The 13,259-nt window shown below is 26.5% G+C and overlaps 1 protein-coding gene across 2 annotated transcripts in view; it reads right to left on the reverse strand.

Annotated features, from left to right (window-relative positions):
- The window catches only part of LOC135136236 (pregnancy zone protein-like), a 44,777-nt gene extending 31,594 nt beyond the window's left edge, over nucleotides 1-13,183 (reverse strand). For both annotated transcript variants that reach the window (XM_064065433.1, XM_064065432.1), the window contains exons 1-8: nucleotides 13,067-13,183; nucleotides 12,827-13,011; nucleotides 12,412-12,776; nucleotides 12,001-12,234; nucleotides 11,304-11,927; nucleotides 2,087-2,359; nucleotides 1,708-2,031; nucleotides 1,574-1,631 (exon numbers count right to left, since the gene is read on the reverse strand). In XM_064065433.1, the coding sequence (XP_063921503.1) occupies nucleotides 1,574-1,631; nucleotides 1,708-2,031; nucleotides 2,087-2,359; nucleotides 11,304-11,927; nucleotides 12,001-12,234; nucleotides 12,412-12,776; nucleotides 12,827-13,011; nucleotides 13,067-13,131 (2,128 nt within the window). In that variant the 5' untranslated portion in view covers nucleotides 13,132-13,183. The remainder of the gene's footprint in view (nucleotides 1-1,573; nucleotides 1,632-1,707; nucleotides 2,032-2,086; nucleotides 2,360-11,303; nucleotides 11,928-12,000; nucleotides 12,235-12,411; nucleotides 12,777-12,826; nucleotides 13,012-13,066) is intronic.
- Nucleotides 13,184-13,259: the final 76 nt, after the last annotated feature.

Raw genomic sequence — 13,259 nt, forward strand, 5'->3', positions numbered from 1 at the left:
CTAGTAGCTGATAAGATAAGACTGATTTGATCTAATGAGATACCTTCTAAGAAAAGAGAGGGTGGGTGGGCGGGGCTAGTACCTGCTAGGATAAGGCTGATTTTGGCAAATGAGATCTCTCTTAGAAAATAGAGGGGGGGGGGTTGGCTCGCATCTGCTAAAATCAGTTTTATCTTAACAGGTACTATATTTGTGCATTTTTTCTTAATATACGAAGCCTTCTTTTCTCAACAAGAAGCTGAAAACAAGTGTAACTATTCTGTTGTTGAAAGAAATCTACGTATATAAAGAAAAAAACAACAAAGATTAAGCCCCACCCACCCGCCCCGATCTCGATTATGATGAATTTTTCATTCGTTGGTAGACCAAGGGGCGGAGCTTAATTGCAAAGGACTAAAATTATTAATTAAACCACAATCGAACAAAATGTTATGAACATTATAATTCTTATTTTATCATTGTTATATATAAACTTAGTCAACATGGATAATACTGAAGAAATGAAAAACTAAAAAATCTAAAAATTGAAAATTAAAAACTGAAAACTCGTGAAATTTCAAATCAAAAAACTGCAAAATCTAAAAATTTACAGGTCCAAATTTTGGAAAATCGAAAAACTGAAAAATTTAAAAATGAAAACTTCAGAGATATCGTAAAATTAAAAAAAAACAAAAACTGAAAAATTGCAAATTGAAGAAACAAGCAATTATACAATCGGAATATTGTAAAATTATAAAAATAAAGAAAATAAAAAATTGAAACGAAAAATTGCAAATGGAAAAATTAAAAATTGAAAAATCGAGAAACTAATCGAAAAATTGCAAAATCTAGAAATTGAAGGGAAAAGTTAAAAAATGAAAAATTTAAACTTGAAATCTCTAAAAAATGAAGGAACAAAAAAAAGAAAAAAATTCAAGTCAAATTTTTCAGAGAAGTGGGATTTATTTGGCTGCACTCCAGGGACGAGGGAAGTTCTGTTGAAGTAACATTCGACTAATTTGTTACTTTTTTGTTGTTTCGATTTCTCAGTATTTCGATTTTTTGCCTTCTCATTTTTAGATTTTTCGGAATTAATTTTTCAGTTTTTCGATGTGCGATTTTTCAATTTTGCGATTTATCGGGTTGTTTAGGTATAACTCTTTCAATTTTGAATTTTCTCATTTTTCAAACTAGATCTTTTGCTGTTTCGATTTCGGGTTTATTCGATTTCGATTTCTCAGTTTTTCGATTATTCGTCTATTCGATTTTATTTATTTATTTTTTTCGTCTAAAGGGAAAGCACTTCAGCTTACCTAGTCACCGTACGTTAGTAAACACTTGGTAACAAACGGTTTAAATTCAACATCATTATCGGCAAAACAAAAAAGTCAAGTTAAAAAAAAGTTAACAATCGCCCTGTAGTACATTATGTAAACAATTTTTGAGGAAATTGAAATCAAAAGGAAATCATAGGAAATCAAGAGGAAATCACAGGAAATCATAGGAATTCAAGAGGAAATCAATTGTACACTTGATGGTCGGCGGTTTACCCCTCGGATTAAATAGTCATTAAGATTTTAGACTCAGGTCTTACCTGTGTAACAAGGCTTAGACACCACTTTGAAATTGCTAATGGTAATGATTTCGAATTTCTGCAACAACAAAAGTCACGTTATATAAACGTATTAAAATTTTCTACCTTGTATCATAGTTTTTTATACTACCTACATTAAAGACGTCATAAGCATCATAGTCTTCGGAAAACGAATATATAAATCTTTTTTCACGTTTTGAGTTAGATAATCGATTGTTTGAACCATCTCTGCTTTTTTTCTTCGGTTGTAAACACGACCTTCGTTTTGATTCAGGGTACTCTTGTTCTTGTAAGAACGATTTTATAAGAGTTTTAGTATTTAACACGTTGACATCATTCATGAATTTTACAGATTTGTCAGTAACAGAGACTGAACAAAGAGAGTCTGATTTCGCTTCTAACAACAAAGAAGCAGTTCCGCCTGGTATTATTTGCTTATGTGACCAATTTGCTTTTACCTAAAACATGAAATACGTAGTAAAAATAAAGCGTAATAAGTATGTTTATTATTACATCGTTTAGAAGACATGGATCCACATCAATTTCCCTAGTTGCTGTAACAATTTCACCGTCAACACCAACATAGTAAAATAGAATTTGATAGTTTGAAAAAATTTTTTCGTCTAATCGAAATTTTAATATAAACTTATCGATCGAATTATCCAGTTTAGTGTGTTTGTGGTAAAAACCTATAAGAGTTTCGTATTCTTCGGTGTAATTCGGATAAGTTTTGTGCACAGTGTGTAAAATCTTTTTCATTTTGTGTATTCCTTGGCTTGTTTTAATCTGAAATTAAAAAGATGTGGTAAAAAATTGGAAAATCAAAAATTTAAATATTCCGCAAATTGAAAAATTGAAATATGGAAGAACTGAAAACTCGAGATCAAAGAAAAAACTAAAATCTTAAAAATTGAAAAGTTAAAATATCGAAAACTTGAAAAACTGAGAAGTCGAAGCATAAAACAGTTAAAAAATTGGAAAATCTAGTTTAAAAAACGGAGAATTGAAAATCCAAAAAGTAAAAAGTCGAGAAATCGAAAAATCCAGAACTCGAAAAGTCGAAATACTAAAAAATTCCAAAATTCAAATATCGAAAAATTGAAAAATAGAAAAATTGAAGAATCGAAAAACTAAAAAAACACAAAATTGAACGAAATATCCAAAAATTAGGAAATTAAAAAACTGAAAAATCGAAAAATTGAACAACCGAAGAAGTGAAAGATGGAAACTTTGGGAAGTGGAGAAATGGGAAAATAAAAAATAGATTAATTGAGAAATCCGTAAACTGAAAATTCAGAAATGTCAAAATTTGAAAAATTAAAAAATATTGAAAAACTGAAAAATTGAAAAGTCTAAAATTAAAACATTGAAAAATTAAAATATCGTCAAATTTAAAAATGGAGAAATCCAAACAACAAAATATCAAAAAAATTAAAATTCGAAAATCTAAAATTTAAAATTCAAAAACTGAAAAATCAACGAATCTAGAAATCGAAACTCAAAAATTTTAAAAATTGGAAAATTCAAAAATCGGATAATTCAAAAATCGAAACATGGAAAAGTCGAAAAACCGAAAAGTAAAAAATCTAAAAATCGATACATAGTAAAATTCAAAAACTGAGACATCAAAAAATCGAAAAATCAAAAGATCGAAAAATCGAGGAATCGAAAGTCGAGAAGTCGAAAAATTGATAAATTGAGAAACCGAAAATTTAAAAATTCGGAAAATTTAAAAATAGAGCTGAAAACTCGAGAAATCGAAAAATCTAGAAACTTAAAAATTGAAAAATGAAAATATGGAAAAGTTGAAAAATTGAGAAATTGAAATATAAAACAATCGAAAAATTGAAAAATTTAAAGTTTAATAAACGAAAAACTGAAAATCCAAAAATGAAAAATCGAAAAATCCAGAATTCGAAAAATCGAAACGTTGAAGAATCGAAATTTTGAAAAATCTCCAAACTGAAAGAAATGTCCAAAAATTGAGGAATTAAAAAATTGGAAAATTGAGAAATCGAAAAACTGCAAATTTAGCAACGTCAAAATTTGAAAAACTGAAAAATTTAAAACATTGAACAATTAAAATATAAACAAAATTGAAGAATCCAAACATAAAAAAAGCAAAAAATAAAAATTCGAAAATTTAAAAATCGAGAAACTGAAAAATCGGATAACTAAAAGATCGAAACATTGAAAAATTGGAAAATCGAAGAATTAAAAAAAAAATTGGAAAATCGAAAATTTAAATATTCCGCAAATTGAAAAATTGAAATATAGAAGAACTGAAAACTCGAGATCGAAAAAACTAAAATTTTAAAAATTGAAAAGTTAAAATATCGAAAAATTGAGAAATCGAAGCATAAAACATTAAAAAAAATTAAAATTCCAAAGTTTAAAAACGGAAAATTGAAAATCCAAAAAGTGAAAATTCGAAAAATCGAAAAATTCAGAACTCGAAAAGTCGAAATACAAAAAAAAATCCAAAACTCAAATATCGAAAAATTGAAAAATAGAAGAAAAATTGAAGAATCGAAAAACTGAAAAATTACAAAATCGAAAGAAATATCCAGAAATTAAGGAATTAAAAAAATTGAGAAACCGAAAAGTCAAAAAAGCAAAATCGCAAACTTAAAAAATCGAAAAATTGAAAAATCAAAAACTTGAAAAATCGAAAAATTGAAGAACCGAAGAACTGAAAAATGGAAACTTTAGGAAGTGGAGAAATGGGAAAATAAAAAATAGATTAATTAAGAAATCCGAAAACTGAAAATTCAGAAATGTCAAAATTTGAAAAATTAAAAAATATTGAAGAAATGAAAAATTGAAAAATGTAATATTTAAAACATTGAAAAATTAAAATATGGTAAAATTGAAAAATGGAGATCTCTAAACATCAAAATAATAAAAATTCGAAAATCTAAAATTTAAAAATCGAAAAAGGGAAAAATCAACGAATCGAGAAATCGAAACTCGAAAATTAGAAAATTGGAAAATTGAAAAATCGGATAAATCAAAAATCAAAACATCGAAAAATCGAGAAACCGAAAAGTAAAAAATCGACAAATCGAAAAATTCAGAAACCGAAATAGGCCAAAATCCAAAAATCGAAAAGTTAAAAATGGAAAAATTGATAAATCGAGAGATTGAACAATCAAAACATCGAAACATCCGAACCTCGATAAATAATCGAGATCTTAAAAAATTGAAAAATCGAATATTTAAAAATTCGGAAAATTAAAATATAGAACTGGAAACTCAAGAAATCAAAAAATCTAGAAATTTAAAGTTAAAAAAACGAAAAACTGAAAATCAAAAATAAAAAATCGAAAAATCCAGAAGTCGAAAAATCGAAAAGTCGAAGAATCGAAATATTGAAAAATCTCATAACTGAAAGAAATATCCAAAAATTGAGGATTTAAAAAATTGAAAAATTTAGAAATCGAAAAACCAATAAAGCGAAGTCGAAAAATCGAAGAATTGGAGAACTGAAAAATCGAAACTTTGAGAAGTGGGAAAATCAAAAATAGATTGATTGAGAAATCGGAAAACTGAAAATTTGGCAACGTCATAATGTGAAAAACTGAAAAATTTAAAACATTGAACTATTAAAATATCGCAAAATTGAAGAATCTAGAAATACAAACATAAAGAAAGCAAAAAAGAAAAATTCGAAAATTTAAATATCGAAAAATTGAAAAATCAAATAACTAAAAAATCGAAACATTGAAAAATTGGAAAATCGAAAAATTAAAAAAAAAATTGGAAAACCGAAAATTTAAATATTCCGCAAATTGAAAAATTGAAAAGTTAAAACTTGAAAAACTGAGAAATCGAAACATAAAACAGTTAAAAAATTGAAAAATCTAACGTTTAAAAAACGGAAAATTGAAAATCCAAAAAGAAAAAACTCGAGAAATCGAAAAGTCCAGAACTCGAAAAGTCGAAATACAAAAAAATCCCAAAACTCAAATATCGAAAAATTGAAAAATAGAAGAAAAATTGAATCGAAAAATTAAAAAATCACAAAATCGAACGAAATATCCAAAAATTACGAAATTAAAAAATTGAGAAACCGAAAAGTCAAAAAAGCAAATTCGAAAAATTGCAAACTTAAAAAATCGAAAAACTGAAAAATCAAAAACTTGAAAAATCGAAAAATTGAAGAACCGAAGAACTGAAAGATGGAAACTTTAGGAAGTGGAGAAATGGGAAAATAAAAAATAGATTAATTGAGAAATCCGAAAACTGAAAACTCAGAAATGTCAAAATTTGAAAAATTAAAAAATATTGAAGAAATGAAAAATTGAAAAATCTAAAATTTAAAACATTGAAAAATTAAAATATCGTAAACCTGAAAAATGGGGAAATCCGAACATCAAAAAATCAAAAAATAAAAATTTGGAAAATTAAAATTTAAAAATCGAGAAATTGGACAATTGGTTAGCTGTAAAATCGAAATATCAAAAAATTGGAAACCGAAAATGGAAAAATTCCGAAAATTGAAAAATTGAAATATCGAAGGACTGAAAACTCGAGAAATCGAAAAACCTAAAATTTTAAAAATTGAAAAGTTAAAATATTGAAAAATTGAGAAATCGAAGCATAAAACAGTTAAAAAAATGAATAATCCAAAGTTTAAAAAACGGAAAAGTGAAAATTCAAACAGTGAAAATTCGAGAAATCGAAAAATTCAGAACTCGAAAAGTCGAAATACTAAAAAAATCCAAAACTCAAAATCGAAAAATTGTAAAATTAAAAACGCTAATACATAATTGAAAAATTGATAAATCGAGAAAATGAACAATCAAAACATCGAAACATTATAGATAAATCGAGAAATAAAAAAATTGAAAAATCGAAAAATTTTAAAGAAGAAAAAGTTGAAAATCGAAAATTTAAAAATTCGAAAAATTGTAAAATTGAAATATAGAAGAACTGAAAGGTGGAAACTTTTGGGAAGTGGAGAAATGGGAAAAAAATAGATTAATTGTGAAATCCGAAAATTGAAAATTCAGAAATATCAAAATTTGAAGAATTAAAAAATATTGAAGAACTGAAAAATTTTAAAATCTAAAATTTAAAAATCGAAAAACTAAAAAATCAACGAATCGAGAAATCGAAACTCGAAAATTTAAAAAATTCGAAAATTCAAAAATCGGATAATACAGAAATCAAAAAATCGATACATCGAAAAATTCAAAAACTGAGACATTGAAAAATTGAGGAGTCGAAAAGTCGGGAAGTCGAAAAATCGAAAAATTCAGAAACCGAAATAAGCCAAAATCGAAAAATCGAAAAGTTAAAAATGGAAAAATTGGTAAATCGAGAGATTAAACAATCAAAACATCGAAACATCGGAATCTCGACAAATCGAGAAGTCAAAAATTTGAAAAATCAAAAATTAAAAATTCGGAAAACTGAAAAGTAGAACTGGAACTCGAAAAATCGACAAACCTAAAATTTTAAATATTGAAAAATTAAAATATCGAAAAATTGAGAAATCGAAGCATAAAATAGTTGAAAAAATGAAAAATCCAAAGTTTAAAAAACGGAAAATGAAAATCCAAAAAGTGAAAATTCGAGAAATCGAAAAATTCAGAACTCGAAAAGTCGAAATACTAAAAAATTCCAAAACTCAAATATCGAAAAATTGAAAAATAGAAAAATTGAAGAATCGAAAAATTAAAAAATCACAAAATCGAACGAAATATCCAGAAATTAGGGAATTAAAAAAATTGAGAAACCGAAAAGTCAAAAAAGCAAAATCGAAAAATCGCAAACTTAAAAAATCGAAAAATTGAAAAATCAAAAAACTGAAAAATCGAAAAATTGAAGAACCGAAGAAGTGAAAGATGGAAACTTTGGGAAGTGGAGAAATGGGAAAATAAAAAATAGATTAATTGAGAAATCCGAAAACTGAAAATTCAGAAATATCAAAATTTGAAAAATTAAAAAATATTGAAGAATATGGTAAAATTGAAAAATGGAGAAATCCAAACATCAAAAAAATAAAAATTCGAAAATCTAAAAATTAAAAATCGAAAAACTGAAAAATCAACGAATCGAGAAATCGAAACTCGAAAATTGGAAAATTGAAAAATCGGATAAATCAAAAATCGACACATCGAAAAGTCGAGAAACCGAAAAGTAAAAAATCGACAAACTGATACATTGTAAAATTCAAAGATTGAGACATCGAGAAATCGAAAAATTCAGAAACCGAAATAGGCCTAAATCCAAAAATCGAAAAGTTAAAAATGGAAAAACTGATAAATCGAGAGATTGAACAATCAAAGCATCGAAACATCCGAATCTCGAATAAATAATCGAGATCTTCAAAAATTGAAAAATCGAAAATTTATATATTCGGAAAATTAAAATATAGAACTGGAAACTCGAGAAATCAAAAAATCTAGAAATTTAAAGTTTAAAAAACGAAAACCTGAATCAAAAATAAAAAATCGAAAAATCCAGAAGTCGGAAAATCGAAAAGTCGAAGAATCGAAATATTAAAAAATCTCATAACTGAAAGAAATATCCAAAAATTGAGAATTTAAAAAATTGAAAAATTCAGAAATCGAAAAACCAATAAAGCGAAGTCGAAAAATCGAAGAATTGGAGAATTGAAAAATTTAAACTTTGAGAAGTGGGAAAATCAAAAATAGATTGATTGAGAAATCGGAAAACTGAAAATTTGGCAACGTCATAATGTGAAAAACTGAAAAATTTAAAACATTGAACAATTAAAATATCGCAAACTTGAAGAACCTAGAAATCCAAACACAAAGAAAGCAAAAAATAAAAATTCGAAAATTTAAATATCGAAAAATTGAAAAATCGGATAACTAAAAAATCGAAACATTGAAAAATTGGAAAATCGAAAAATTAAAAAAAAAATTGGAAAATCGAAAATTTAGATATTCCGCAAATTGAAAAATTGAAAAGTTAGAACTTGAAAAACTGAGAAATCGAAACATAAAACAGTTAAAAAATTGAAAAACCTAAAGTTTAAAAAACGGAAAATTGAAAATCCAAAAAGAAAAAACTCGAGAAATCGAAAAGTCCAGAACTCGAAAAGTCGAAATACAAAAAAATCCCAAAACTCAAATATCGAAAAATTGAAAAATAGAAGAAAAATTGAATCGAAAAATTAAAAAATCACAAAATCGAACGAAATATCCAAAAATTACGAAATTAAAAAATTGAGAAACCGAAAAGTCAAAAAAGCAAATTCGAAAAATTGCAAACTTAAAAAATCGAAAAACTGAAAAATCAAAAACTTGAAAAATCGAAAAATTGAAGAACCGAAGAACTGAAAGATGGAAACTTTAGGAAGTGGAGAAATGGGAAAATAAAAAATAGATTAATTGAGAAATCCGAAAACTGAAAACTCAGAAATGTCAAAATTTGAAAATTTAAAAAAAATTGAAGAAATGAAAAATCGAGAAATCGAAAAATCTAAAATTAAAACATTGAAAAATTAAAATATCGTAAAATTGAAAAATGGGGAAATCCAAACATCAAAAAATCAAAAAAATAATAATTGGAAAATTAAAATTTAAAAATCGAGAAATTGGACAATCGGTTATTTGAAAAATCGAAACATCAAAAAATTGGAAAATCGAAAATTGAAAAATTCCGAAAATTGAAAAATTGAAATATAGAAGAACTGAAAACTCGAGAAATCGAAAAACCTAAAATTTTAAAAATTGAAAAGTTAAAATATCGAAAAATTGAGAAATCGAAGCATAGAACAGTTAAAAAAATGAAAAATCCAAAGTTTAAAAAAAAGAAAATTGAAAATCCAAAAAGTAAAAAGTCGAGAAATCGAAAAATCCAGAACTCGAACAGTCGAAATACTAAAAAATTCCAAAACTCAAATTTCGAAAAATTGAAAAGTAGAAGAAAAATTGAAGAATCGAAAAACTGAAAGATCACAAACTTAAAAATCGAAAAATTATAAAATTAAAAACCTTAATAATTGAAAAATTGATAAATCGAGAAATTGAACAATCAAAACATCGAAACATCTGAATTCGATAAATTGAGAAATAATCAAAAAATTGAAAAATCAAAAAATTTTAAAAAAGAAAAACCGGAAAATCGAAAATTTAAAAATTCGAAAAATTGTAAAATTGAAATATAAGAGCACTGAAAGATGGAAACTTTGGGGAGTGGAGAAATGGGAAAATAAAAAAATAGATTAATTGAGAAATCCGAAAACTGAAAATTCAGAAATGTCAAAATTTGAAAAATTAAAAAATATTGAAGAACTGAAAAATTGAAAAATCTAAAATTTAATACATTGAAAAATTAAATTATCGTAAAATTGAAAAATGGAGAAATCCAAACATCAAAAAATTTAAAAATCGAAACTCGAAAATTTAAAAAATTGGAAAATTCAAAAATCGGTAATACAAAAATCGAAAAGTCGATACATCGGAAATTTCAAAAACTAAGACATCGAAAAATCGAGGAGTCGAAAAATTGAAAAATTCAGAAACCGAAATAGGCCAGAATCGAAAAATCTAAGAGTTCAAAGTGGAAAAATTGATAAATCGAGAGACTGAACAATCAAAACATCGAAACATCCGAATTTCGACAATCGAGAAGTCAAAAAATTGAAAAATCGAAAAATTAAAAATTCGAAAAATTAAAATATGAAAAAGTTGAAAATTTGAGAAATTGAAATATAAATCCATCGAAAAATTGAAAAATCGAAAAGTCGAAGAATCGAAATATTGAAAAATCTCATAAAATTGGGGAATTAAAAAAGTGGAAAATTCAGAAATCCAAAAACCAATGAAACGAAGTCGAAAAATCGAAGAATTGGAGAATTGAAAAATTGAAACTTTGAGAAGTGGGAAAATCAAAAATAGATCGATTGAGAAATCGGAAAACTGAAAATTTAGCAACGTCAAAATTTGAAAAATTTAAACATTTAAAACAATGAACAATTAAAATATCGCGAAATTGAAGAATCTAGAAATCCAAATATAAAAAAAGCAAAAAATAAAAATTCAAAAATTTAAAATTTAAAAATCGAAAAACTGAAAAATCGACAAATCGAGAACTCGAAACTCCAGAATTTAAAAAATCGAAAAATTGAAAAATTGGAAAATCGAGAAATTGCAAAGCCCAAAAGTTAAAAATCGAAAAACCGAGAAATCCAAAAACCGAAACATCGAAAAATTCAAAAACTGATACATCGAGAAATCGAAAATTTAGAGGATCGAAAAATCAAGTCGGAAGCTGAAAAGAAAAATTAAAACTTGAAAAATTGATAATTCGGGAAGTTGAACAATCAAAACCACGAAACATCTGAATAAAAAAATAAAAAATCGAAAAATTTTAAAAAAGAAAAACTGGAAAATCGAAATATAGAAGAACTGAAAACTCGAGATGTCGAAAAAACTAGAATTTTAAAATAGAAATATTAAAACATCGAAAAGTTGAAAAATTGAGAAATCGAAGAATAAAACAGTCGAAAAATTGAAAAATCTAAAGATTAACGAAAAATTGAAAATCCAAAAAGTAAAAAATCGAGAAATCAAAAAAATTCAGCAATCTAAAAATCGAAAAGTCGGAAAATCGAAATATTGGTAAGTCTTATAATTGAAAGAAATATCCAAAAAACTGAAAAATTTGAGAAATCGAAAAACTTAAAAAAATCGAGAAATCAAAAATTTGAAGAATGGAAAAATTGAAAAATTAACTATGGCTTACTTACCATATAATAAAATGTAAGGTTCTCGTTTTCTTTAAACTTGTTTGTCGTGTATTCCACATAAAATTGCTGCACAGATCTACACTTCGAAATTTCCAGAGGTCGAACAGATTCCAACTTAATGTATGTTCCACTGGGTGAGTACATCCTGACAACTAATAAATTATCGGCGACGTCACTATAACTTAGTGATCTTGCACTCAACTGCAAGTGAATAACATTGTTTCTTAAAGGCAAAATATGAAACTGAATAAATGTTTGATTTGATAAAGTAATATTCGAACATTGTTCATTATTCAAATAGTTCCAACTTTTCCGTATAGCTATATTGTAGCATATTTCTATAACTTCTCCTATCAAGTCAATGTTTATATTACTTAACTGAATCACTCCATGATATGTTAAACCAGGCAAAAAAATATCGTTTTTGATGAATTTCAGGCTATAGGGTTTTAACAAAATCAGACTTTTAGCTGTCGTTAATTCAATTTTGTCTGTTTCGTCTTCTGTTACTGTAGCTGTAATTAAAATACGAATTCTGGGATCGATTAACGGAAACTTCTTCTTAATGTTTTCAAGAGATAAATCTTCTTGAAGGAATCTAAATTCGGTGCAGCCATCAGTCATCTGTTTAGTAATTTTATCATTATTATTAAGAGTGAAAAAGTCTTAATTAACAAAGACATGTAAGCATACATACTTTTTTCAGAACTTGAATGGTTTTTATGTTGTAGAAAGCATCACTTAGTCTTATAAATGCTGTTCCTTTCACTGGTGCTCCGAAAGAATATTTCGCGCACACTGTTATGTTTACATACAGAGCTTTATAGTAGATCGTTCTTGGATGTAAAATGTACACCTTGAAACGTGGTAAAGTGTACTTAGTTACCTCGAAAGTTTTTGTTTGTCCACTTGATTCAAATTTCCATATACCCTAAAAAATGCATTTTAGTAAGCAACAATGAATGAAAACTCTTGACATTTTTAGAGGAATTTTGATAACAAATTATCATGTTGATGATAACTTTAAAACATCTGCAAGATTTCAAGTTTCAGGTAAAAATTCAACATGGATTCATAAACTACACGTATAGGGTAAGTATATACTTACCGTTCTGGAATTTTGCGGTAATTTATATTCTATGTGTGCTAGCCCCAAGTCCGAACTTATATTTTGCCAAGTCATTACCCCTATACCCGCAGGATTACGTAGACGAACATAAGGGATTTTCGAATTTAAAGTGGGAAGCATATTATTTTCAAGAGACAATATCCTCAATTTCACCGTATCTTCCGATTTATAAATAAACCTGTCTGTTTCGATAAAAGTTAACATTTTTTTGGAAACAATTAAAACTGGATCTTGGTTATGGGCAAAATATACCACACCATTTGCGTGTACTTGTACCTTCACCCCGACGGTATCGGGGTCATTTTTACCATGAACTGGTACTTGTACTTCGAAACAAGAATGTTCTAGAAACAAGAACTTGAATTATAGTAGATAACTAATTTATAAAAATTACCTGGTTGTACAATTTTCGTTGTTATAAAGTGAGAATTCTTAAATTTTAAGTCCACGACAACTGTAATTGGCTCTGAGGGTAAATGGTGTGCAGAAAAACATACAGTTTCATTTTGTCCTGACGTGAGGGTTTTTGGCATGCTGTAAATGAATCCAGGCACAGTTTTTTTCACATTTTCACTAGCACTGCAATATTTTCTAATATAAATAACAAAAGTAACTTTAATTTAAATGCGCATACAATGTGGTTTCAAATTTGGCAGAATGTAATACCAACAATAAAATATAGGAGTATTTAGAAAGCATATTTGTTGCACTATGATGAATTTCAAATTCAAACTGCTACTTTCTTTGTATTACATTATTAATGCATTTTCCATTTTATCTCAATATAAAATATATGGTGTTTGACCCTTGACATCAAATCGTTCATG

The sequence above is a fragment of the Zophobas morio genome, unplaced genomic scaffold (genome assembly GCF_036711695.1).
Source record: "Zophobas morio isolate AGI-343-1 ecotype UQ-CSIRO unplaced genomic scaffold, CSIRO_AGI_Zmor_V1 ptg000026l, whole genome shotgun sequence".
Taxonomy (NCBI): Eukaryota; Metazoa; Arthropoda; class Insecta; order Coleoptera; family Tenebrionidae; genus Zophobas; species Zophobas morio.